The sequence below is a fragment of the Sorex araneus genome, chromosome 2 (genome assembly GCF_027595985.1).
Source record: "Sorex araneus isolate mSorAra2 chromosome 2, mSorAra2.pri, whole genome shotgun sequence".
NCBI lineage: Eukaryota > Metazoa > Chordata > Mammalia > Eulipotyphla > Soricidae > Sorex > Sorex araneus.
Window position 1 is genome coordinate 321,785,663 of NC_073303.1, and position 27,931 is coordinate 321,813,593.

Genomic DNA, 27,931 nt, shown 5'->3' on the forward strand with positions numbered 1-27,931 from the left:
GTTTTGAAACTCACACCCACGGACTCCTATTCTTCTCCCATGGTCATTCACCTCGAAGACACCTAGCTCCCTCTTTCATGCATAACATCAAGCTATCAATGTCTGTGAGTTGGCCTTTGGTTCCACTATCATTTGCATTTCCTACATTGTGGACCTTCTAATGTTCCCAAGGAAACCTGTTTTGCTGTGAAAAAAACTGGCTGATATTCTCTCTCTCTCTCTCTCTCTCTCTCTCTCTCTCTCTCTCTCCCTCCCTTAATGGGGAAAGGCCTGTGCCTGGCAGTACTCAAGGGTTACTCCTGGCTCTGCACTAAGGAATTACTCCTGGCAGTGCCTGGGGGACCACATTAGGATGCCAGGTATCAAACCTGGGTTGGCGGCTTGCAAGGTAATTGCCCTACCTACTGTCGGTCTGACCCTTGTTTCTTTCTAAAAAGAATTATTTATGATACATTCTATACGGGTTTCCCTCAGAAATGCTTGGCCTGGCAGTGGGGCCTGATGCTGGGGTCCTGCAGGGACACCTGATTCTGGGGATCCAGCTCAGCTCCCCCATCCCTGGCATATGCTCTTCTGCTGGAAATGATGCCCTGACCTCCACGGACTAGGATTTTGTTTTTAAAAACTTCTTGTTTTTGGACCACACCTAACTGTGCTCAGAGTATTACTTTTGGCTTTGTTCTCTGGGATCACTACTGGTGGGACTTGGGGGACCACATGGGGTGCTGGGGATTGAACCATGTCAGCTGTGTGCTCTGTGTCTCTCAAAACCTTTTTTGTTTGTTTTTGGGCCAAACCTGGCAGTGATCAGATCCTGGTTCTGCTCTTAGGAATCACTCCTGGTGGTGCTTGGGGGAGCATATGAGATGGGGATCAAACCCTGGTTGGCCACATGTAAGTTACACTATCCACTGTACTATTGCTCTGGCTCCCTGTAACTTTGTTTTAAAGATCAATGCACTTATCTAAAATAGCACCCTTTTCCATGTTCATACACTCCTTTATTATTTTTTTAATGAAGCACTTAATTTGACCTAAGTTAGCACAGCGGGTAGGGCATTTACCTTGCACGCAGCTGACCCGGGTTTGATTCCTCTGCCCCTCTTGAAGAACCCAGCAATCTACTGAGAGTATCCCACCCACACAGCAAGCTAGCCATGATGTATTCGATATGCCAAAAACAGTAACAAGTCTCACAATGGAGACGTTACTGGTGCCCGCTCGAGCAAATCGATGAGCAGCAGGATAATAGTGATACAGTGATATTTTATATTTGAGTAGCTTTGTGTTATCTGCCTCTTCCTCCAAAATTTAAGACCTCTGGGGCAGGTTATTGTTGAGGCTGTGTGTATCCCCAGCAGAGAGCATAGGCCTAGCCCCCAAACGTTTGTCAGATGAATGGATGTCCACTCCCTTCTTTGGCAGCTGAGAGCAGCAAGTGAGCTTAGCAGCCCACAGGAGCCCAGGGTAAGCCCTTGAAGACAGAGGAGAAACGGAGAAGAACAACTGGTAGCCAGGGGCCTCTTCCACGGGAGTGGGGGCTTTGTCCAGGGAGCAGATTCAGAGTGGCCCAGGCCCCCTAGTTCCCTGCAAAGCTAAAGGTAACCCTTAGTGAGTCAGATGGGTGCCTGGTGCAGAGACTGCATCAGAGACTTGCTGATTGCATCCCCAGAAGCAGCTGCTTCAGAGCCAGGGCTCGAATCCGCACCCCCACCCGTGCCCAGTGAGTGTAGGCAGGGCCCGTGGGATAGCGGCTCTAAGGAACGTCCCTTCAGAAACCCAAGCAGTGGGAGCAGCTACGAGAACGAGGTCTGGCCAGCCCACCCTAAGGGAACGTGGGCCTCCTAGGAGGGGGCGCCTTGGCATCTTGGAGATGGCAAAGGCAGCCAGCTGCTCTCTGCCAGAAGGCAGGACTGTTGAGAAGGCAGAGGGGCTGCGACCACAGGCAGCTCCCCTGCTGCCTGCACCCCACAGGAGGTATCCTGCACCCGGCGGGGAAGCTGGTGAACCCTAAGTAGGGGAACTGGAGAAAAGACGCTTGACCTCTGCTAGTGCCACCAGAGGGGACATGCATGGGGCCTGCTAGGATGGCTTGTGGCCCAGCCCGGCCCGGCCTGCCCAAGTCCTGTGTAAGAATCTGGCACTTGAGTCTTCTCAGCTGTGTTTTTGGTCAGAGCTGTGAGCATCTGGGAAATACACTGAGGAAATATATCAGGCAGAACAAAGGTTAAATAGGAGCACTGGGATGCAGTGACGTATTTCTGCTTTCAGAAAGGTGTGTGTGGGGGGGTGGGGTAGGGGTTGGGGGGGCAGTGGTTACTGCTGGGAGGTGAGCCCAAATATCATGCAGCTACAAGAATTTGACTCAGAAATGGTCTGCCCTTCTGGCAGGGGCAAATGATAGACACGCCAATAAGAAGAGCTAAAAGGGATGGAAAATTAAGCTAAATATGAAATCTCTGGCTATAGTTAAAGTTTAGGAAGCAACTAATTTAAAATAGGATGCAGTTCGGGTGGAGGTAGGTGGGTGCCTTGATTCAGATGGTAATAGCTAGTGTTAAGTAGAAACAATGAAATGAGGTTAACAAAAAATACATCAGAAGTGCTTGATTGATGTGATTAAAGACTGCTTCCAAAGGAAACGGTGGGAGTACCTTCCTGAGGACTATTAAAAGCAAATGGTTTTGAGCTGGGGATGCTAAAGGCAAGATGTCAAGTTCTTTTCCCTGTCCTTAATCTCCAGGCTGGAAAGCCCGGAGATTTCCTTCCAGCTCTGATGCTTAATTTTCTCCCTGAGAGAAATACCCAGGTGGCATCAAGGGATATTTCCAAGAGTATCTTCTGAGTTCTTGCTAAAGCTGAATGGTATTGCGAATTCATGGATTTCAAGTTTCGACAGTGAGAAAAACAAAATGAAAATTCACCCCTGAAGGTGCATTTCTTTGAAAGACTGTCTAAGGAATAAAATGAATGTGGAGGGTGTACACTTCTACCTGCTTTGGCCTTAATCTTTTGGTTCCACTGGCATATTTCCCAGGGTGTACTATGAGGTTCTTAAGAGAACACATATACAGATGAGTTTTAAAATGGTTTCAAAGCAATTGCAAAATCTCATGACTACATTTTAAAGAGTTAGTAGCGTTGCCTCCATAAGTATGCCTGTTAAACTGAAAAATCAACCAGATCTAAGAATAACTCTCCTAGTCATTCAATCAGACCAGCTATGAAATTGCATGACAACACTGAATTATAGTTATTAAATTTCACCCTTCGTGTGAAAACTATAAAAGGTTGAAAGTAATTTACATAAAATTAGTTTATTTTGATTTTTAACATTTCCTGTTACAGCAAAGGAATTCATGCTGGCAGAATTGTTTTTAGTCTCAGAGCCTAAGAGATGGTACAGCGGCTAGGGCACTTGCCTTGCACATGTCTGACCTGGATTTGATTCCCCGCACTCTACAGGATCTCCCAAGCCCCATTAAAGATTGGTCCTTGAGTTTAGAGCCAGAGTAAGCCCTAAGCACATCTGGGTGTTTCCTCAAAACTAAAAACAAACCAAAAATCCAAGTGATTTTAGTCTCCTTGATTTTAGATCTCCTTTACAATAATGGTATAAAATAATTCTGAAACAAAAACAGAAATGGCTTGTTTCTCATCTTCTGTCTGCATTCCTACTGAAATAACTCAAAAGTCATCATTCTTCTGGCCCTTGAGTTCATCATGAAAAGGAACAAGAACTCAAAGGGGGGAAACCAGAAAACTGGGTCTAAAGAAGTGAAATGTAATTAAACTATTTTACACACAAAAATAGTAATCTGCAAGCCCACTTCCCATGTTAACGGAAATCATGATGTTTGTGTACATGATGCAGAAACACTGGTGGAAAAGTGTTCCATAGAAGGTGCCAAAGAACCAGGCAGTGCGGCATTCCGTAAGCATTCTGCTTAGCAAACTACAGCAGTGGGAAGCAAACACTCTGATTTCTCTCCTAGGGGCTACCTAGAGAAACGAATGAGGCTTTGAGACTAGGGGACCAAGGACTGATTACTGGGAGAGAAGATGGGAAGGGAGAGAGGAATACAACAGATAAAGGGGGTCAACTGTCTGGTGCAGAAATAAGTGCTCATTGGTGAACTTAGTGATTCCATGCAGATGATACTTTATAATGATGTCCACCTGAAGCATTTATATCATGCTACTTTGATAAAGGGCTGGAGTGATAGCACAACGGGTAGGGCATTTGCCTTGCACATGGCCAACCCTGGTTCGATTCCTCTGCCCCTCTCGGAGAGCCCGGCAAGCTACTGAGAGTATCTCTCCTGCATGGCAGAGCCTGGTAAGCTCCACATGGCGTATTGACAAAAACAGTAATAAGTCTGCACAATAGAGATGTTACTGGTGCCTGCTTGAGCAAAATAGATGAGCAATGGGATGACAGTGACAGTGTCTTTGATAAAAATAAAAATATATTGGCAACAACAACCCAACAAAATTAATCCCAGACTCATGGTGACCTTGGAATCAGCATTTATAGTACCTTAGCAACATGTGTTCACATTAAACTGTGACACTGGTGCCTCTCTCTGTCCCTGTTCCAGGCCCCACACTCCAGGCTCTGTTCTTTCACCAGAACCTCGTTCCTGATGCCTCAGGCCTTTGCTTCTTTCCTCAGGGGAAAGCCAGCTTCCAAGTCCTTGGTCAGTTTGATTTTTCTTCACATTTTTCTCTCTTTTTTTGGGTGGGAGGGATGGTGGAAGGCAGGCTTGGACTACACCTGGTGGCGCTCAGGGACTACTGGCTCTGTGTGCAGGGAACACTCCTGGCAGAGCTTTGGGAGACTGGAGGCTGGAACTGGAGGCAAATCAAGTGCGTAAACCCCTGTACTACCTGTCCAGTTCTGTCCTTCACTCCCGATGGCTTCAGACCAACCTTCCATTCCAGTCAAATCCTTGGGTATCCTCTCAAACCTTGGTGTAGTTTCCACTTTTAAAATTTTAAGTACCAGATGAAACCTCTTAGAAGTAGTGAATTCTCGCCACCACTGACACGGCTATCCTGTGCTTAGTGCTTAATGACTCACAGAGGTGGACACACACAGGCTCAAGTGATGTCTCTTGAGCTGCTAGCGGGGACTTTCATGTCTGTGTCCACTCATGTTCATTCCCCCCCCTTTTTTTTCTTTTTGGGTCACACCCAGCGATGCTCAGGGGTCACTCCTGGCTCTGCACTCAGGAATTACTCCTGGCAGTGCACGGGGGACCTTATGGGATACTGGGAATCGAACCTGGGTCGGCCGTGTGCAAGGCAAATGCCCTACCCGCTGTGCTATCGCTCCAGCCCCTCATTTTCCCCTTTCTAAAAAAATATTTAAATTGAATCACCATGAGATATAGTTACAAAGTTGTGCATGATAAGGTTTCAGTCATACAATGTTCCAACACCACTATACATTTCCTACTCCCAGTGTTCTCAGTTTCCCTCCTGCCACCCCTCCCCAGCCTGCCTCTATGGCAGGCACTTTTCTTGTCTCTCTCCCCACTCCCTTCTTCCCCACTTCTCTCCCTCTCCTATTGTTTCCAACATAGGTTCTGAAAGGTTACTGTGTATGTACTTTCATCTCCTCTTAGCGCTCAGTTCTTCTCTTGAGTGACCATTTTCTTTCTTTCTTTCTTTTTAATTGAATCACCGTGAGATACAGTTACGAGCTGTCATGTTTGAGTTACAATCATACAATGATCAAACACCCATCCCTCCACCAGTGCCATTCCCCACGACGAAAGTCCCTTTCCCACCCTCCGCATGCCTCCATGGCAGACAGCTTCCCCCATACTCTCTCTCTACTTTTGGGCATTATGGTTTGCAATATAGATATCGAGAGGTTACCATGTTTGGTCCTTTATCTACTTTCAGCACACATCTCCCATCCTGAGCGATCCCTCCAACCATCATAGACTTAGTGATCCCTTCTCTATTCCAGCTGCCTTCTCCCCCAGCTCCTGAGACAGGCTTCCAACTATGAAGTAATCTTCCTGGCCCTTGTGTCTACCTGTCCTTGGGTGTCAGTCTCATGTTATTTTATATTCCACAAATGAGTGCAGTCCTTCTGTCTGTCCCTCTCTTTCTGACTCATTTCACTTAGCATGATACCATTTTCAACTATCATTGTCATAGTGGTTCCTTTTCTAATCTAGTACAGGGCAAGCGAGAAGCAGACCTTTGAACCCTCTTGAAAGAAACCTCTCCGAGTTAGCACCGACACGTTAGTCTCAATCTTAGTTCATCTGTGTAAACACTGCTGAACTCTTGGTCCCAACACTATCCAGGAGGGATGAGATGAAGGGAGAGAGAATGAGGCAAGGGCCAACACTGATGTGGAAGTATGACCTGGAAGAAAAGGACAGGGTGCTGTAGGCATCTAACAGTGCTTTGGCCAAATGCCCCTTGTCCCCCTCTCATTGCTGTGGACATGATTGGCAGCGAGTTCTAGGGTGAGGACATCACATCTGAAGAAGGTGGGCAGGGCACTACACCCAGTTAGACACACCTGGGCCCTGCAGTACAACCTACCCTCTAACTGGAGAAAAACAAACTCAGGTAAGCCAGGAGTTCTGAGTTCTGCTTGTTTTTTAAGAAAGTCAAATGCCAGAGATGGTGTTCAAAGGGTGGAGGACATGCCTAAATGCACAAGGTCCTCTGTTCGATAACTACTGCTACAAGTTTCCCTGACCACGGCATGCGGTGACTCTGGTGGCCCCCAGTACCTCTGGGCTGCAGTGTGTGGCAGGACCTCATACTGAACCATGAGGCCAACAGCACCAGGCCCCGCATTGTTAAGTGGTTTGTTTCCCTATCATTGGCAAATAAATTACAGGGGCCTCTTTATCAGTTTAATGTCTACTGGTGTGTAATTTTTCCAGTCCTAAGTATCTGATTTTGATTTGTTTTGGGGGCACAGCTGGTGACACTCAGTATTTACTCCTGGCTCTGCACTCAAGGAGTTGCTCCTGGCAGGGCTCAGGGGACCATATGGGATGCTGGTGATGGAACCCGGGTTGGCTGTGTGCAGGGCAACTGCCCTACCCAATGTTCCACTGCTCCAGCTCTCTTAATCTTTAGTAAAGTTATGAGTTTAGGACTTGGGTTACAGAAACACACCTAAGGGAGTGTTGAATCACAGAGGAATTTAGTACAGAAAGACCCTCCACTGATTTATCTAAGACTGGCTGATCCTATGACTACTCAGTTAATAAAGTTATCAGTCTTTTTGGTATGTGTTTCCCAAAAGAAAGACTGCAGAGTTGACACAGTATGGAAGCCTGATAATGTATGTCAAAGAGACACATAAATGCATTACAAGGAAATTTTACTAAGATTGCAACACTGCACAAACTTTCTGACCTAAAATAAACTTACCAGTCATAAAATAAACTCAAAGTTTTCCCTAAACGTATGTTGGAAATTGTTCCGTTAAGAGCAAGAAATAGGAGAAATAAAAAAGTAAAAATTATAGAAGTTGTTAAATGGAAGATTATTTCATGGGTATGTTTGGCTTGGATCCTTTTGTAAATGACACATCTTTATGTAGAGAATCTTCAGTGAGGAAATAAACCTTGACATAGAGAAAGGATTATAATAAGGCAGCATTGGCCAGGGTGTCTAGAAATATGCATGAGAACTAAATTGAAATTCAGATGGTTAAGGGTGAATTTTTTTCTTTTTTTGGGTCACACCTAGTGATGCTCAGGGGTTACTCCTGACTCTGCACTCAGGAATTACTCCTGACGGTGCTGCGGGGAGGGGGGGGTAGGCATATGGGATGCTGGGAATCGAACCCCGGGTCGGCCGCGTACAAAGCAGATGCCCTCCCCACTGATGCTATAGTTCCAGCCCCAGTTAAGGGTGAATTTTAAAAATATCTTTTATTTCAATGTCTGTAACAAATCCCTCTAAATTTTCTTAGCCTTTTAAACAGGATGCACACTCAGATGCAATACTGTACTGTTTAAAATGGTTTATTTGACAAACTTTTGTGATTTACATCTCAGTTGTTTCATTAAAAGTAAGGAATTAATTCATGGGCTTGGTATGCTTTTGAAAATAATATTTATGGACTGTAAAAATGTACATTCATATAGAGCAAAATGAACATATATTAAGAAAGTTCAAGCATATTCAAGCATTGTTCAATCTCACAAAATATATTCACTTTGTTGGGAATATTTTTAATATAAAAGGATCAGTTTAACAAAGGGTTTAGCACTAAGCAATTTTAAAGTTGTAATTTTTTTTTTAAAGTCTAGAGGAGTTATTACACATGCTGAATATTTTACAGCTGTCTCTGTGTAACCATTGGAATAGATGAGACACTCAAGGTGGGCAAATTCTAGAAATTACAAAGTTGGGTAGATAAACAACAGGTGCCTTACAAGGAAGATTTTGAAATACCCAGTCAGCTGTAAAGACACTTAAATATGAGGGTCAGTCCTCATCTGCATATACCTGTTGTATTTTTTTTTCCACTCGCTCAAACATGTTATAATGAATTCTTGGTTACGAATCTTTTCAAGGGCTTGTGGAATGCCAACAATTATTTCCTGAAACACCAGAAATCTTGCAGTGAAGGAAAAGACGGTTTAAAAGAAATTCTTAAGTATTTAACTTAGGTTAAGATACTTGCTGAGGAAAACATAAATCACTGTTAACCTTGAAAAAGTGGTAGCTTTGCTTTTTAGCCAAAGACCAGAAGCTGTCACTCCTATAGAGATGGGGAACACAACTGGGCTTTGGCTTATGTCAAGGCCTGCTGTCTAATCCTGTCCTTATCCTTCTTCCCACTGGCTGCTTTTAATTATTTGCATGCCAAAGAAACACTCAAATATAAGTTTTTTAAGCACTAACTAAGGTTTTTAAAGCACTGTTGCTTTAAGACAAATACCAGTAATTAGAACTTAAAAAATAGTTCTAATCTTTTCACTTTTAGTTGCCATAATCAAAACAAAACACACACACACACACACACACACACACACACACACACGAGTTCTGGGAGTTTCTTCAACCAACCAACAGTTCTTTGGCAATGTTAGAGTGAGTAAATCCATGTTAGTTAACATATTTTAGGATGTGATTCAAGTGTTGAAATAGGAAAGTAACAAGAAATACTATCTTTCAGAGTCCATCTGAAAGAAATGGTGGTCACATTACAGCCTGTCTTTCGAGAAACTCTTTAGAAAATAAAAACTACAAGTGAGTGAATTTTTCCTTAAAATAAATAAATAGGTGGCATTTTCCAGTTGTTAAAAAAAATCCACGACCACACAAAAAAATTTATAACCATATAGTGAGTATTAAGTGTACAAATTTTAGTATGCTAGTTCAGATTAACAATCGAATGCAGCTTCAATCTGCTGTCAATAAACAACACAGTAAACTCCATTAAATAACGAATCATTTTCCTCCCCTTAGTAGTTATGTACCGTATGTCGGTTTTAGATATTACTGAGTAAATAGGGGGAAAAAAAGCACTTAAATTAGAGCAGAAAACAGGATACAGGGGAAACGATCGTTTCGACCGAATTTTTGGGAGGATTCATATACACTTAATTAGCTGTTTAAAGGGTAGCTAGAAAAATACACATCACAACCCACAGAGAACTGAAGACTCTGAGAAGAGTGGGGAGAGCCGGAAGGGGCTCCGTAACGACCCGGAGCGCGCCGTGACCCCCAAGGCAGCAGCGTCTTCCAACAGGCGCTTCCAGCACTGGGCTCCGCTCGGCGGCTCCCGGGGCGCGCCGCCCGCTCTCGGCCCGGAGGCGGCGCCGGTCATCACACCTGGTCCCGGAGGCGGGCCAGTCTCTGGGACAGCTCGTCCTGCTCGGCCGAGGCCACGCTGGTGCCCACCGAGCCGGTCTGGCCCTGCGGCAGCTCCATGTTGAGGTCGAGGCCGGCCTCGTCTGCCATCTCCTGGAGCAGCATATCCACCTGGTTCTGGGGAGTGGTCAGCGTCGTGGTGCTGCTCATCGTGTCCTCCATCTGCTGCGTCTGGACGTCCAGCGTCTCGAACTGGTGCTCGAACTTGTCCATGAGCGCGGAGATCTTCTCCAGGTTCATGGTCTTCAGCGTCGCGTCCATGGATTTGACCACCCCGGCCATCGACTTGGTCACCTTGCCCATCGTCACGGCCGTCTGGACGCGGGCGGCCACGGCGTCCACGCGCGCGCTCATGCGTAGGAAGTTCACCGCCTGGTTCTTCTGGCGGATGGCGTTCTCGGCGTGGATGCGCGCCACTTCCATGTTGCCCTTCTGAATGGCCTTTTTGATCTTGGCCTTCTCCGCCTTCTCCTCCTTGTCGCATTTCTTGGCGCTGCGGCTCAGCTCTTTGGCCGCGAACTTGAGGTTGAACAGGTGTTTCTCCATGTTGGACATGGTCGGTGGGCCCAGGTGGGCGGCTGGCCGGGGGCGCCGAGAGCCGAGACTGGCAGGACCGCTCCCCGCGGCCGCGCCTTTGTTTTGCTCCCGCTTCCTGTTTCGGCCGCGGCGGCGCAGGGATGACGTCAGAGCGCCGCGCCGGGCGGGGCCCCCGGGGCGGAAGTCGCGGGAGGGCGGGGCCCGGGGGAGCTGCAGGAGGCGGCGCAGGCTGACGTCAGAGCGCTGCGCCGGGCGGGGCCCCCAGGATGGAAGTCGCGGGAGGGGGGACCCGGGAAACGGGGGAGGTGGGAGGCGGGGGGTCTGTTTCCCTTGGCTGGGTCGGGGGCGGCGCCGGTGCCCGCAGGGGCTATTCCCAGATGAGTGCTCGGGGAGGCCTTACGGCGCCTGCTGCACGGGCCGGGGTCGCTCCGGAGCTCCCTTTCGCCCCCCTCCGCCCTCACCCAGGTTTTGGGGTGCAAACGAATGAGGTCATCCAAACCGGAGGCGCGCGGGCGTGCTGGCAGCCCCTCCGGTCCCCCGAGCACCGCCAGGGTGTGGCCCCAGAACCGAACACCGAACGGCATCCCCGCTGCAGCCCACACTGGCTTCTCGCCCTGGGCCCGCTGGAAGGGGCGGAATAGTGTTTGCTCCGCGGGCCTCGGGCGTCTGGCCAGACGCAGAGGACACCCGCGCGCCCTCGCGGCCTTCATTGGCATGGCCAGCTTCCATTTTCTCTGGGGTACCAGGGTCACCAGGCACATTAGGAAACAAAACGCGAGTTATAGCCTTGGCCTCGGTGGGTCTGAGGGATTCTGGGCTGCAGTCTCTGTTACAGAGAAGGAAAATACCTTCAAAACCGTTCACCACCCCCTGGCTGGCTATGGCTAGAAGTTCAGCTTCTAGGTGAGTTAGATCACTGTCACTCCAGATTCTAAGGTGGTTTAGGAATAAAAAGTCCCATCTTTGCTGACATGATTCTCTCTCTTTGATGTTTTATAAATATCCAAGAAACTTCACTCACAGTTAAGTCTGACAGGTTAAATTGTCACTTTAAATTATGTAGGCAGAGCATGGCGAAGTATTGGGACCCACATTCACTGGCTTACATCAAAACTGTCACTGTGTATTATAATCTTTTAAAAAAAATGCAGGCTTTCAAATTGCGGCATTGTGTGCTGAAGCTTTTTCTTTGAGGCCAAACTCAAGGACTGGAATAAGAAAATATCAGAAAATCCAATCTGCCCCCTGAATGTGGCTGAAAATGAATACCCTGAACTAATTCTGCTCAGAGGTAACTTTAGTCTGGAGTTTCATCATCGTTTTGGCCTCCTCTGATAATGTGCCACCATTCTTGGGCAACAAAGGAGTGCTGCTGTCATGTGAGCCTCCTAAAACACAGCTCTGATTATGTCTTTCTTTACTCCAAAACCGGGCATAAAGGCTGAGCTGTACGTGGCACACCGAACCTCACACTGAACCTTTCTTCCTTTTACGAGCCGGGCAAACCAGACCAAAGCAAGGAAGTTGAGCAGCATTCGTTCACCAAATCAGGATGAGGCGCCATGTTCCTCTCACAGTGGACACCGTGGACACCGTTCCTGCTGTCAGTCCCTACTGCCATGACTTGCATCTCTTATAGCTCTGCCTGCCGAGATCCTACCCAGACTCAAAAAGCTTGTCACCACCTCCAGAAAGCCTAGGACACCCTCCTCTGTGCTGCTCCCACCTGCAATTTCTGTCATAGACCTGGAGCCAACTACTTGGCCTGGGATGGATGGGTAGAGGTCCCCTATTCGGTTCTGAATGCTGGGAGCAGAGCACAGTTACTCTTTTGCCCTGTGGGACCGTGCGCACACTTTGCATAGGCGGTGCATTCAACATCAGTTTGTTGAACTGCAGTGCCGCCGAGTGATGTAAGAACGTTACTCAAGTTATTTGAGATTATATTCTATATTTCCTTTCTGGACTAATAGAACTAGGTCACACCAGACATTTCTAGGAATGATACCAACCAATGAAAGTGAAGAAAGTCTGTTTGGAGTGGAACTCTCGTGTCTAACCCCATCTCTGTTTACTCTCTGTCCTACTCATTCCTCCTGGTTTTCCCTGCCATCTGCAAACCAGTTCCTTGGCCTGACTCTGTGTCCTCTTTGATTGTTTAATGACAAATTGGAATGAGATGAGTTGGTCTGAGACTTGCCTACAGACCTTATGTAGTAGGGAAGGCACAGCAACACACAAGACCTAGCCCCTGGCCAGCCACCACACCCGTGTGCTATCTGCCCCGTGTGGGAAATAGGACTCCCTGGCCAGAGCAGGAACCAGGACTACAGCACCGGAGACATCCCCACAATCACAAAGTAGCACGATTACAGGGTAAAATTCCTTTGTTCTATTATATGATGACTGAGCTGTTAATAAGCAAGGCAAGGTTGTTAAGTTAAATCCCTGAAGCTACCTTTTTTAAAAAATTATTTTTTGAACAAACAAGTCTCACAGTAGAGACGTTACTGGTGCCTGCTCGAGCAAATCGATGAATGAACAATGGGATGACAGTGCAGTACAGTGCAGTTATTTTGAACAATAGCACCAATATTATTTTATTTTTGTTTTCTGAGCCACACTTGAATATGCTGTTATTCCTGCAGTGCTCAGAAGACCATACGCAGTGATAGCGATTGAACTGATATCTGCTGCATGCAAAGCAAACAAGTGCTATCACTCCAGCCCAGTATAATAGTTTTATACTTGCATACTGCTACACCATGCTCACCGCCAAAGTGCCAAGGGCCCTCCAGCATTATCTCAAGGTCTCCTATCCCATTAGCATCCCAGATCATACATAGTTCTATTGACAATGTCTCAAGATTGTTTCCAATGGGGACTGGCTAGTCCTGTGCTAGTCCAGTGTTTTGTGTTTCACTTCTTTGTACTCAGCATAAGAGTGTCTGTCCTTTGTTTTGGATTCACTGCACTCAGCATGACTTCCTCCAGTTCCATCCAAGTTGCAGCAAACTACACAATTTCATCTTTTCCATAGCTGAGTAGTATTCCACTGTTGTGCACACCACAGTTTCTTTATGTACTCACTTACTGTTGGGCACTTGGATTGTTTCCAGATCTTGGCTATTGTAAATAATGCTGTGATGAATATAGATGTGTATAGGTCCTTTCTGATCAGTGCTTGGGATAGATACCCAGGAGTGGACACACAGGCTTATATGGCAGTTCCAGTCTTCACTTTTGGGAGAAACCTTCAAACTGTTTCCCAAAGAGGCGGAGGCAGGCAATAGTCAGAGCAGTCTCCCTACTAGTACTTACTGTTCTCAGGCTTTTGATAAAGACCATGCTTGCTGGCGTGTGGAGATGTATCCTTGTCATTTTGATTTGCATTCCTCTGATGATTAGTGATGCTGGCCATTTTTTTTCATATGCCTGTTGGCCATCTTTTTGTTATCTTTGGCCTCTCTTTTTTCCATTTATTTTTGGGGTGGGGCAATCCGGCAATGCTTTGGAGTTACTCCTAGTTTTGTGCTCGGGAATTACTCCTGGCAGTGCTTGGGGGACCATATGTGATTGAACCCGTGTTAGCCACATGCAAGGCAAACACCCTACCTGCTATACTATTGCTCCAGCCCTCTTTTCTCAATTTTGAATGGGGCTGTTTTGTTGTTGAGCTTTGAGAATGCCTTTTAGATCTTGACTCTTAACCCCATGGGTTGGGAGCAAATATGCACACATCACACATCAGATAAAGGTGCTAAAATCCAAGACAGTGGTCGCTATTTTTTTTAAATGAGAGCAGGTTGCTGTTCTGGCTAGTCAGACAGTTCAGAAAACTGGGCAAAGTCCCAGGATCCCAACATTCTGACAGCAGGGCAGAATGGAAACCCAAAGAGTCTTGTGGAGTCTTGGCAGCTCACCCCTTGTTCTTGGGGGATCCTGCTCACTCCTGAAAACCCTGTGGTCTTCTATATGATCTAGATAACTCTCATTTCACATTTCCATAGCAAAGTTTTTCTCTGAGTTCCATGATGCCCCATAGTCTCCTTAAGAGACTCCTGTCTCTTAAGAGTTAATCCATGGTACAAGATGTTTCACCAGATCCTAACCATGGCCTGTCCTATTCCCAAACCTGCTCATCCCCATTTACGCATGGGCACCTCTACTCTTGGAATTGCTCCAGTAAGAATCTTAAGTTTTCGCTTCTCTACATTCCACAGGGGCTGGAGCAATAGCACAGCGTGTAGGGTGTTTGCCTTGCATGCAGCCGACCCAGGTTCGATTCCTTCGTCCCTCACGGAGAGCCCGGCAAGCTACCCGTGGTATATTTGATAAACCCCAAACAGTAACAACTAGTCTCACAATGGAGACTTTACTGCTGCCCGCTCAAACAAATCGATGAACAACAGGATGACAGTGCTTCAGTGCAGTGCTACATTCCACTGAGGGATAACACCTTTGATCTACTTTCTGGGTCTCTTTGTCTTCGTGGTTTCATTTGCAGCTGCTGTTTCACTTCCTTGGCTATGCTCCTTTGTTTGGGGAGCACACTTGGCAGGAATCAGTGCTGACTCCTGGCTCTGTGCTCAGGGATCACTCCTGGGGGAGGGGGTCGGGGGAACCTATGTGGAACCAGGGATTGACGGGATTGACGCCATGCAAGGCCAGCGCTTTAGCCCCGCTCTGTCTCTTCAGCCCCGACATTGGCTCTTACACTGACAAAGGGCTCTCTGCTCCTCATCCCCAACTAGCTGACCAGGTTGGTGGCACGCTGACTTTGACCGAAAGGACTGAGGACAGTGAAGACTTCCTTGGCTTGGAGGAAAGTCATGGGCATTGTCTGACATACTCACAGAAGATGGGTCACATTCATCCCTGTCCCTACTGGGCTACAAAAACAATCCGTATTTAGCATAAATCAATGGTGGTATTTCTAAAAAAATGTCCTGTTTATTTTCCTACTTGGGTTTTTTTTAATTTATGAAAAGTGCCAGTTTCTTTTTAATTCAGTCTAATTTCATGATGATTTTGGGCTTTTCCACTGAAGCCAGTCATGGGAAAATGGAAGGATTCCTTTGGTTGGAGTGAGGCCCCTCACTCAGGCTCCTTCTGAGCACAAGTGTGGGACGGGTGGGATTGATTCCGTGTGGGACTCACACTTGAAGGCAGCTTCTCCAGAGTCTGTTTCCTCATTTCCAATTCCTCATTTCTTTTTGGGGCACATCTGGACCCCAAATACTCAGGAGTTACTGCAAACTGCTGGGGCTGGGGCGTGAGAGGGTCATTCCTCTTGGTGCCCAGGAGACCTTGTAATGCCAGGGATTGAACCTAGCTCTCTTGCATGTGTTTCTAAACCTGGAAAGAGAGGGTCCAAGGCTCAACAGTTGGGGAAATGCCCTTAGCAGCAGCCAGAGACGCTGCTTTAAACTTTTTTTTTAAAACTCACTGTGCTTTAATAAAAAGTTAAAAAAAAATAAATGGGGAAGTGCTGGAGTGATAGCACAGTGGGTAGGGCATTTGCCTTGCACGAGGTCGATCCAGGTTCGATTCCCAGCATCCCATATGGTCCCCTGAGCACCGCCAGGGGTAATTCCTGAGTGCATAGCCAGGAGTGACCCCTGTGCATTGCTGGGTGTGACCCAAAAAAGCAAAGAAAAAAAATTGGGACCACCACACCAGACTAGTGGACCCATTGGTAGAACTAGGGGGGGGGCTAGGAATGAAACAAGGTTGGAAGGGGGGATCGCACTGGGGAAAAGGTTGACAAACGCTCTGCGTTTCTCAACAACTGCCTTTCTTCTAGGTTCAAGAATGATGTTTTGTTTCTAGGTATACTCTATTTGCCTTTATTCTCTCTTTTTTGTAATAAAAATTTTAAATTAAATTACAGTGAGATACACAGTTACAAAGTTGCTCATGATTGGGTTTCTGTCATACAATGTTCCAACACCTTCCCCTCACCAGTGCACATTTCCCACCCCCAATGTCCCCAGTTACCTTCCTGCCCCCCCACCTGCCTAGGTAGGCACCTCTCTCTCTCTCTCTCTCTCTCTCTCTCTCTCTCTCTATCTCCTCTCCTTTCCTCTCTCCATCCCCAACCTCTGCTTTGGACATGGTGGCTTACAACAGAGATACTGAAAGGTTATCACACATATCCCTTAGCCTGCTTTGCACTCAGTTCTTGTCCAGAGGGATCCTTTCCAACTATTATTGTTGTAGTGGTCCCTTCTCTGTCCTAACTGCTCTCTGCCCACTGCTTTAAACTATTATATTAAAAGAAGCAGGGGCTAAGAGACAGTATAGCAGGTAAGGATCTTGCCTTGCATGCAGCCAACCCAGGTTCAATCCCTGGGATCCCATATGGTCCCCTGAAACACTGCCAGAAGTCATTCCTGAGTGCAGAGCCAGGAGTGACCCCTGAGCACTGTTTGCTGGGTGTGACCCCCAAATTGAAACAAAACATTTCTTTATTGTAGGTTTGGTAACATGTTTACTGCTATGAAATATATATATATATATATATATATATATATATTTGGTGGGTGGGGTGGAGTACGGCATTGGGGCATACCTGCCATCTCTCAGGGCTTATTCCTGGCTCTGTGCTCCAGTGCTCAGGGGATCATTTGTAGTGACAGGGACAGAACCTGGCTCAGCCAAGTGCCATGCAAGTGCCTTACCTATTGTATTATCTCCAGCCTTTATTAAAGAAATGTTTTATAGAAAGACAATCTACTAGGGGTTGGTGCTTCAGGAGAGAAAAATAGAAGCAGACAGATATGAAAGAAAAATAAAAACATGCTATATTTTATAGTCTATTAAAAATGCCAGTAGCTTCTTCTTATAATCACTCTTTGCATTATTCACTGGAAATCTGTATTACACTACCTTTTCCTTTTAGAAAAAGTGTATCCTCTTGCAGAGAAACATGTTGCATTGCTTAACAGTCATCTGGCTCATGGGAGATCAGGAGGTTCCCATGCAACATGGTTCTGGATGGAAAGTGATTTTATGGCTATGAAGCCTGGGTGATAGACAAGAGTGTATGAGAATGTACAATGGCCTTGCCAGATTTGCATGGGACCACTCTGCAGGGAGTTGGGGGCTGTTTCAATGTAACTTGAATCAAAGTGAAATTAAGCTTACAACCTCTAAGTTAAAATAGTTAAGGTGCACGCCAGCCTGCAAATTTTGTTGAATATAAAACTTGCTCTTGGCACACCATTTGTGTAGAAAGCAAACACATCATTAGGCACTAGGAGCTTCCCCAGGGCTATTTTGGGTGGAGCCCTGGGAGATAGAGAGGGAGGGAAACAGTCTTTCCATTCTTTATTGGTTCTCTTGGGAATAAAGGTGTGTGGTTGACACCATCACAATCACATCCTTAATCAACACTGTATTTGATCTGTTGGAGACACAGCTTTCCCTACCATTGTGTTGGAGGTCAAGTCAATTTAATTGCCCATGGCCACAGAATGGTCACTAGTTCCAACAACCCTATATTTTGAGGATCATATGAATGTCTTTCAGTTCTGTGTGAACCTCCTGTTTTATGTGAAGAAACAAGTCACTGGTCATTAATTTGCTTTGTTTTAGTTTTTGGGCTATGCCCTGTGGTACTTAGGGCTTTCTCCCAACTCTGCTCAGCAATCATTCTTCGTGGGTCTTGGGGACTGTATGCAGTTTCCAGGGATCAAACTGGGATTGGCTATGCGAGGCAAACTGCAATATCTCTGCTCTGTTACTGGCAAGGGCCGCTGTAGTTAAGCTTAGGTACCAAAGCAAGATTGGTTAGTTTAAGCTGGTAGCTTTTGTTATGAAGCACAATGGTATGAGAAATTCAGTATAACTCAATCCATGAGTCCTATTAGAAATAATTTACTTTTGATTCTTCTATTTAGAATGTAAACTGTCCCGTAACAAAGCACACTGACTTTCACTCCCATACTTCCATAATGTACTCTTCCAGTATGCCATTTTCTGAGACAGAGCTCCCTGGGGCCTCAGGGAAAAATCTATCCTAACATGGTTGCCCGATTGTCTTTACTGGAGAATTAACTATAAAATAGCCCTGTTTAAGTCATGGCAGTCAAGGTATCTCAACTAGAATGCTGCTCTTTTTTTTTTAGGGGGGGAGTTTGCCGGGGATTGAACCCAGGGCCTCCCACAACCAAAGCAAATGCCTCACCATGAAGCTATGTCCCCCATTCCAGATATGCATTCTTATTTTATTATTTGATGGTTTGACTAAGTGTCTCTTCCAGTTGGTTTGTATTCCACAAATATTTACTGCATTCAAGGTTTGGGGATAAATGTTACAGGGGATAAGCAAGTCATTGGCAATCTCACGACATTTCATAAAGCAGAAGTATTTATTCCCCCCTGGATTTCTTCTCATGGAAGGTTCTCCACATTAAGTTGGCTGAACTTCCCTGGCACGTTTGACAAGTGAGGGATTCTAGCAGCTATTTTCCAGGAACCCGCAGGCTGCCATGGGACATAATTAACCATGTCCTAAATATAATCCGAGTCCTAGCCAGGATTGTATCTGGAAAAGCCATACCGACGAGTACATTTTAGCATATTGCCTTAGAAAGAAAATATATTTTTAGAATAATTTGGGGATTAAGAGAGAATTCAAAGTTCAACTGAATTTTGACTTTTAAATTCTTTTTGTTGTTGTTGTTTTTTGCTTTGGGGTCACACCCAGTGATACTCAGGGCTTATTCCTGGCTCTGTGCTCAGTGATCCTGGCAGTGCTCGGGGACCATAAGGGATGTTGGGGATTGAACCCCAGTGCTCTACCCCCTGGACTGTCTCTCCAGCCCCTGACTTTTAAATTCTTTTTTGTCATAGAGAAATAAAAGGAGGAAACAAGCGCAGCATTGCATTCAGCCTCACCCTGCTCATTTCAAGCACTCCACCACCAGCTCATCTCCTCCAGCTCCTTAAAGGACTGGAAGAATGTTGACTACAAGACACGTGGTTGGACTGAGTGGAAAAGGATGTCTGTGAGCCTGGGCCAGAGAGAACCTGCTGAGAAACCGCACCCTGGGCAATTTCTCAGAGCACAAATCACCCCTTTGCTGGGATCACACACGTGACAAAGCACTGGAATGAGGAACTGGACCATCTGGACTCTGATCATCTCACATTGAGTTTCCTATTTTAAAAGCAATCTAAGATGTCATTAAACATGTTCAGTTGAGGATAATAAAAAATTTCCTTATTTTTTGAAAAAATGATGTATTAAGTCTTGTTGATTCCAGAAGTTATACTGCGTGTGTCTCAGCCAAGAGGCAGAGCAATTGGAGGACTTTTCTTTGCAGTTCCTGCTCGCCTCACTCCGGTGGCTGGCATGACGAATCTTTCATTTTCCCTTCACAGAAAAAGAACCCACCACACCATAGCCACAGCAAACAGAATAAGAGACAGCTCAGATGATGCACCTAATTGTTGCTCTGTGAGTAAGTGTGGACAATCAAATGGAAATTTTACATATGCTTAGCTGTCCTTGAGTTAATGCAGTAAGAGACTAAAGCTTGTGTTTCAAAGGCAGCGTGGTGTTGATAACCTGGATCCCAATTATCATGTGATCGAAAGAAAGCTCATTCTTACCACTGAATGGTGCAATATCCTAAGGAAATCCCCTCCTCTTTTGGGTGCTTTTTGATAGGAAATTATTACTATTATTATATTTGTTTTGGAGGCTACACCTGGCGGTGCTCAGGGCTTCTGGCTCTGCACTCAGGGATCACTGCAGGTGGTACTTGGGAGGCCTTGTAAGCTGCTGGGGAGTAAACCCAGTTTAATCAGTGCACAGCAAGCTACCCATTCGATCCAGCCCCTGATATGAAAATTTTAAGGTCAGATTCTCTATTCCCTAACTCCCATTTTTAAAGCTTTAATAAATTTTAAATTGAGGTATGACTGACATGTTACTTTAAGGTGGACAACATAAGTTTTGATATACTTGTTTGTATATATATCTAAATGGGACTGGAGCTATAGCACAGCACGTAGGACATTTGCCTTGCATGCAGCTGACCCAGGTTCAATTCCTCCATCCCTCTTCGAGATGCCCAGCAAGCTACTGAGAGTGTCTCACCCACACAGCAGAGCCTGGCAAGCTACTTATGGTATATTCAATATGCCAAAAACAGTAACAACAAGTCTCACGATGGAGATGTTACTCGTGCCCACTCGAGCAAATTGATATATTCAGATATCTCTTAGCACTGTAAGCACCTTCTCCTTCCCAGGTAGGAGTGCAGCTCTCACACAATATGCCAATTCAGTATTCTGTGTCTCTGAGGCAAGGAACTCTGCTATTTGAACAGTGGCCAGGGGAGAAGCACTGAAATTTGTTCCTTTTTCCTTTTTTCAGGGATCGATTATACTTCCTGATATGGCAGACCACATTTGCTTCTCTACTCATCATTTACACTGTGTCCACTGGATATTTTAAGTAATACCAGTATTATTCCAACTTACAGAAAAATTAACCTTGCATATATGAAACTGGTGGAATTAATGGAATAAGAAACCATAAAAAAGGAAAAAGTTATAATTTATTTGTCAAAGTTTTTAGTTTGGTTCCTGACCCACACCTGGTAGTGCTCAGGGATCACTCCTGGCAGTGCTCAGTTGGCCATATATGGTGCTAGGATTGAGGACAAAAGCCTGTACTATATCTCTATGACTTTTCTAACATTTTCTTTTCTCTAGCTTACTTGTTCAAATACATCATACATACAACATATGAAATGTTAACAGGCTATAGATATTATCCTCAAGACTGTGCATGTTATCAACAGGTCATTATTAGAAGTTACATTTTAGGAGAAGAGCCAAAAGTTACACTTGAGTTTTGGACCATATGGGATGCAGGGGGGAAGGCTGATTCCCCTAATTCATGTGTTGTTCATAGCTGAGCTATATTTCCATCCACCCTCCTTGCAGGAGAAGCTGGATTTAAACTCTACCTAGGTGTTGCAAATTTAAATTTTCTCTTTATTTAAATGACCACATAGCTCTTATGAAGTAAGTACCCACCGCTATACACTGCAGCACTCAGCACACTAACTGAGATATGGAATCAATGTAGGTGCCCAATGGGTAAGGGAAGTATGGGGTATTATACACACAATGGAATACTCTGAAGCTGCAAGGAAGGATGAAATCGCGCTGCAACTTGGATGGAACCGGAGATTATCATGTTGCGTGAAGTCGGCCAGAAGGACAGACACCTGATGACTTCGCTTGTCTGTAGCATACAGAAGAATATCAGGAAGAGGGAATGCATGGTTGCAAAGGGGGATACCCAAATTACTTTTGGCCCCAGGTTATAGAAACAAAAAGGCCAGGGAAGGAAAGAAACTGAGGAGGGGAGTAAGAAGAGGGAGGCGGGAGGTAACGGGGTGGGCCAGATGCCTCTAGATCATCAGTGAGGTACAGGCATGTACATAGGTGGCATAAATATAGACAAACATCTAAACTACAGAGCCAGCAATACTGCAAGCATGAGCTCTAAACGGCAGTAACCAAACTTGAAAATGTGCCGGCCATGGAGAGAACCTGGGGACACAGGTGGAGAAAAGTTGGCCTTGGTGGGGAACTGGTGTTGGAACACTGCAGTCGGAAATTCAACTAAGAGTAACCATGCAAACCATGCTGCCTTAATATTCAATCAATAAAGAAGGAAACACCATCGATGCAAACATCTCGACTCTGTTTTCTTCTAAGGAAATGCCACTCTGCTTTGATAGGTTTACTCTGACAGTTGGCTACCACTTTGATGTAAGTCATATTTGGTCCTGCAGCTACAAATTTTATTTCCCATGGGACTCTGTAGCCCAGGGTTTCTTGGTGCCAACAAAAGGGCAGGGAAGAGGTTAAGCCAAGTACTCTGGACTCTTCCAGGCTGAGCAGAGCAAATGCGACATCTCTGCATTCCTGGGGCCCAGACAATTCTGCTGACAAAGGAATAAATAGAAAGACAGTTTGAAGGGATCGACCACTTAAACAAATGATCTATAGTTCAATGACCTAATTTCCAGAGCCAACAGCTGCATTTAACAGCCTACAGTGAGTGAGCAACACAGTCAGAAGCTGGTGGAGCTGAAGGGGCAAGGACTGTAGCGCCCCTGGTCACTAGGTCCTCTCTTACAGGAAGTCTGCAGACTCCATGAATGATGAATGGGACTTACCAGATTCCACAAATGGGCACATTTTTTTAGAGATTAAAGAAAAAACTGGTTGTTTTTTTTCCTTTAAGGTTACACCTAGTGGTGCTCAGGGGTTACTCTTGGCTTTGAACTCAGGAATTACTCCTGGTGGTGCTTCAGGGTACCATATGGGATGCCCGGGATCGAACCCCGGTTGGATGCATGCAAGGCAAACGCCCTACCCTCTGTACTATGGCTCCGGCCCAAAAAACCCTGTTTTTTTGTTTTTGAGCCACACCCAGCGATGCTCAGAAGTTACTTCTGGCTCTGCACTCAGGAATTACTCCTGGCAGTGTTCAGGGGACCTTATGGGATACCAGGAACCAAACCCTGGTCGGTTGCGTGCAAGGCAAATGCCCTACCTGCTGTACTGTTGCTCTGGCTTCCCCCCAAATCTGCTTTTCTATTGTGAAACAAACAAACAAACACAAACAAACAAACAAACCTCAAACAAATGTATATTTGTCTCTGCCCTTGGCTCCTGGAAAAAGCTTGTCATTTTCTGGGTCACAGAAGAAATCGTCTCTTCTAGTGAAGGGTTATCTAGTGTATATATGGGGGTGTGGGGTGTGGGGAGAGGTGGCAGGGCTCTTAGGTGGTCAGCACTGGTCATCAGAAAGACCAAACCAGGATCAGAAGTTTTAGATCTGGGGCCCAACCTCCATTTGGAAAGGGCAGAGAGGCTAGAGACTGGGTTATCATTGATCATAAAATTGCCCAAAGTAGGGCCAGGGAAAGAGCTCAGGGTCAGGGTGCGAGCATCACATGTGCAATACCTGGGTCTAGCCCAGAGGCTGCCAGCACTTCTGCATGTGGCCTGGAGGACTCAGGTGTGCCCCAGGCAGCCCCTGGGAAGTGCCAGTGAGAGTCTGGATTGGGTGCAATGTTTGGTCAGGGGACAGTGGTGTTCGCCCATCAGAACAAGATTAAAATGAAGCTTATATTTTGCCATTTTCTTGATTTCAAACAGCAATTTTTTGTTTATTTGTTTTTAATGTATGGACACCCAGCTAAGATCTGGACCCTCACAGGAGAGTAAAACACTGTCTGAGAAGTTACAAGTTTAGGGGAACGGACAAGATGACAGGAATACCATGGTCTTGGCGCTGTGCTCAGAGATCCTATCCCTTTTGGCTGGGCATGGAGATGTCACTGCTTTGAGGATGGGACAGTGACACTGGAAGCCACAGGTTAGTCTAACAAACATGACTGATGCGTCATGTCTGAACTCTCCATTCCTGATGATTCTTGGCCAACCAGTCAGCATCTCAGTGCTAGGGTGTGAGGATGTGTTGTCCTGAGGGCTCTGAGGGATCAGGTCCTCTAGGCACACACCCAATAATGCTTGGGGACCTGTGGTGTCAGGGATCAAATCTGAAACAAGCGCACGCCCCATACTACCTCCCTGACTGAAGCAGCCTTTAATTGGTCATGAAATGACAAATTTGAGAGAGGGAAAGATAATGGCTCTTGGAAGGGGTCCCTCACAACATCCTTTGCTGGCCCCTTTGCCCATTCTCAGGGCCAAACCTAGCCCCCTCTGGCTCTCTTGCACCCAATGAGCCAGTTGTGGAATAAAAACCAATAGGCATACTAACAACTGGAGAGCAGCGCAAACACGTATCCACAAGAGGGAATACGCCCAAGGGCACGGCCAAGGCAAACAGGGACTGTGATCTGAAGGCAAGTCTTCAAGGGCAGCGAAGGAGAACTTTTAAGGAAAGACCTGAGCAGGATTTCTAGTCAGTTAAAGCTATCTATGCCCTTCACTTAAGTTTATTTATCATATATAGTGGAGGATCGTGAGTTGATGCCCTGGTAATCTCCACGCTCGGTATCTTTGTGCCACTCTGTCCGTCAGGCTGAGGATTGCTCTGTTCACCCCTTTCTGTGGGTTGAGGGGCCAGTCATTGGTGAGGATCAGGATGTTAAGATGAACTTCAGTGACCTTTATGCACCTCTGTCCACAAAGAACTGTCCCCGCTTTTGTCCATTGCCCTCCTCTGAAACTACCGATTCCCACCTACTTCTCAGAAGTGAGTTTAGGGCCCCCTCCAGAAACCAATGTCTGGACCTCTGCCAGGTCCAGCCTCTCTCCTTCCTCCGTGCCCCCTTCCCGTCATTGCAGACCCTCAACCATGCTTACAGTGTGAATTTCTCTTCTGAGCTCGGGGTTCCTACGATCTCTGCAAAATCCCTTGGATTAAGGGCATCTTCAACTTTTTAACTCCTCCAAATCCTTGCTTGGTATCTTTCTCTTCATCACAGAATCCACACTCTGGGACCTCATGTGAATGAGTGGCATCATGGCCCATTCTGTTGTCCTCATACAGCCTCATTCTGCTCACTGGGTTCCTATTGCTCATTTTTTCTGGTACCAACTGACCTGAAGTACCACAGTGGGGTCTCTCCTTCTTCCATTCGATTCCCTACACACCAGCTGGAGGGATCCTGGCAATCTTATTTTTAAGTTACGGGCCATTCACTGTTTCTGGGAGAAAACCCAAGTTCCATAGCATGGCCTTTAGCATGTGAAATAGCTGGCTCCCACAGTTCATTGGAGTAGACTGCTATGGTACTCTTCTTTTCTTTTTGGGTCACACCCGGCGATGTACAGGGGTCACTCCTGGCTCTGCACTCAGGAATTACCCCTGGCAGTGCTCAGGGGACCATATGGGATGCTGGATTCAACCATATGGGATGATGGGTTCAATCAAACCCAGGTTGGCCGCGAGCAAGGCAAACTCCCCTACCTGCTGTGCTATCGTCCAGCCCCTGCTATGGTACTCTTGCGTTACCTATCCACAATAAAGTGCTTCCTGTTGGGGCTTGAAGCATGCCCATTGCCACCCCCCGCACTTTACCCTCCGGCTCTTGTCATCAACCAACAGTCCAGCCACCACAAGCCATGAAGTCTGAGCTCCTACGGGTGAGGAAAGGGGCCGTGACTGTACAGCCTTCCATTTCTCAAAATCACTACTCACAGGGGAGCCCCAAACATTGTGAATTCCCAGATTTAATGGTTATGACAATTCTACTGGAATTCTACTGGAATCAATTTTTAGAGTTTGCAGACTTTAATGTGAAAACACTCATTTCTTACTGTCCACAGAGTCAAAACGCAGTTACCCAAATAGTGAATATCCCTAGAACGTCTTGATTACCATTTTTCTGGGGTTCTCAAATGGTAATAGAATGAAGCCAATGAAAGGGAGTTGAAAATGAGTGTTTCAGGGAAAAAACAATGAGCCATTTGTTTCTTCATATTCTCTCATTAAATATTTACTAAGACCAATTATCACTTACTTTCCTGGCTCCTACTTTCCTTCTAATGGCTATAAATGAGTTTCTCTGGTAGCTTGGACTTGATTTCAAATGACAATACCTAATTTGGGGGTCTTTGCTTCAAAATTCAAATATAATAGTAAATATCTAAGATCAAAAACATAGAAGTGCCTGTAACTCTACAGAAAGCAAAGATAAATAAAACTGAAAACAGTGGTCAGAATAAAATGAATAGTCCTGTTCTGGCTGTTCATTGAAACACTATCGTATGAAATTTCCAATTTTTCATCTACAAAGCACATTATTTTAAAGCTGATGTCTGTAATGAGAAATGATTTGTTCCTGGCACAACTTTGGCTGCAATTTTATCTTTCAAGAGGCTAGCAGGGCTGCAGGACTTACTATTGTGCGCAGTCGATCAGCTGGTATTCGTTTGATCTCTCAAAGCATGCCTTCACGCCTTCATCATCCCAAAGTTTCTTCACATGATCAAAGAATTCCTAAATAAAAAACAGATGCAAATAAGAAAGCACATGTTCTATAACATTTAAAACAGTCGAATGAATCCTTCTGTAAATATCCAGGTCACTGTCACTGTCACTGTCATCCCATTGCTCATTGATTTTGCTCGAGCTGGCATCAGTAATGTCTCCATTGTGAGACTTGTTGTTACTGTTTTGGGCATATCAAATATGCCATGGGGAGCTTGCCAGGTTCTGCTGTGCGGGCGAGATAGTCTCGGTAGGTCTCCTGGATTCTTCTCCTTCACTTTTATAGGGATTCTAGGACAAGGGGGACTCTACCGGGGTTGGGGCGCATGGCCCAGCACAGCATCATCACCTCAGCGTCTCTGGGTGTGGACTCGAGAGCCCCTGGGCACTGCCTGCTCCCTTGTTGGTCCCCTGCACCACTGGGCCCATGCAGAAGCCCTCTGACCAAGACTCATTTGCAGGCTCGGTTAGGCCAGGGATTACTGGGAATGTTCCCTGGGAGGTCCTCATTCTGGACATAAAAAGGATCGGAAGAACGTCAGGGAACATTTCAGGACTGCTGCTATGGTTGCTTCTTCTGCAGTTTGTCACGAAAAATTTCAAACTCACAAACATAGAGAAAATCAGGCCCGGGGACCTGTTACCCAGGGTTACATGGATCAACAAGTGGTTGATTTTCTTTCATGTAAATCTCATGCTCTCCTCCACGTTTATTAGTTTGCAATGAATCTCTTGAATGATTTTATGGCAACTCTAATTTTGAAAAATAAAGATGAAAAAGAAAAGAAGTCATAACCACAGTTCTACCATCTTAGCTGAAAATACAGAAAAAAATGATTCTGTCAAGTGACTAACTCTTCAGTAATCAGTGAAACTTCTTTAGCTATAACCAAACATTTGTCCAGAGCCAGGCTTGAATTCTCATACATTTGATAAAACAACTGGGAAATAAGCATGAGGAATAATTTGAGCATGTCTTCATTAGTAACTCTGGTGAATAATACTAAATAAAAATAATACTGTTACTGTGTACCTATATATGTCTGAAAAGAAGGGGTGATTCACAGTGAAATGCAACCTGCATTTGACATCTGAGAGGATATAGAAATTGAGAGCATAAAAAGATTACTAAGTAACAACTCTAATGTTTATTACTGAACTTGAGAATAATTATATATTTAGCAAGCAAAATAAATATAATTTATTTTTATCTAAGGGGTCTTGAGTTATGTTATAGAAGATAAATATGATTATATAAAATTTAGACCCCCTTTCTTTTGTGGGGGTCAACACCTGGCTACCCTCAGAGCTCTGGCTCTGTGCTTAGGGATGAGTCCAGGTGGGTTTGTGGGGCCATGTGGACAGCCTGGGACTGAGTTCAGGTTAGCTGCTTGAAGGCAAGCTCCCTACCTGCTGACTCATATCTTCTATTTTAATGGCAGAATCTTAACTTTTAAATTAAAACCAAAACAAAAAGTATTCATACCTAATTCTCCCACTCCCTCTTGTACTATT

The 27,931-nt window shown here is 45.5% G+C and overlaps 2 protein-coding genes across 3 annotated transcripts in view; both read right to left on the reverse strand.

The window, feature by feature from the left end:
* Positions 1 to 27,931, reverse strand: part of GNAL (G protein subunit alpha L) — a 151,363-nt gene that overhangs the window by 14,699 nt on the left and 108,733 nt on the right. For both annotated transcript variants that reach the window (XM_055127644.1, XM_004616168.2), the window contains exon 5: positions 26,328 to 26,425. In XM_055127644.1, the coding sequence (XP_054983619.1) occupies positions 26,328 to 26,425 (98 nt within the window). The remainder of the gene's footprint in view (positions 1 to 26,327; positions 26,426 to 27,931) is intronic.
* CHMP1B (charged multivesicular body protein 1B) lies at positions 7,995 to 10,559 on the reverse strand. Its single transcript, XM_055127648.1, has one exon. The coding sequence runs from the start codon at positions 10,426 to 10,428 to the stop codon at positions 9,829 to 9,831; it is 600 nt and encodes a 199-aa protein (XP_054983623.1). The 5' UTR covers positions 10,429 to 10,559; the 3' UTR covers positions 7,995 to 9,828.

What these genes read in the sequence shown, in the direction of transcription:
- CHMP1B (XM_055127648.1), bottom strand. Translation starts at nt 10,428, where the DNA reads ATGTCCAACATGGAGAAACACCTGTTCAACCTCAAGTTCGCGGCCAAA.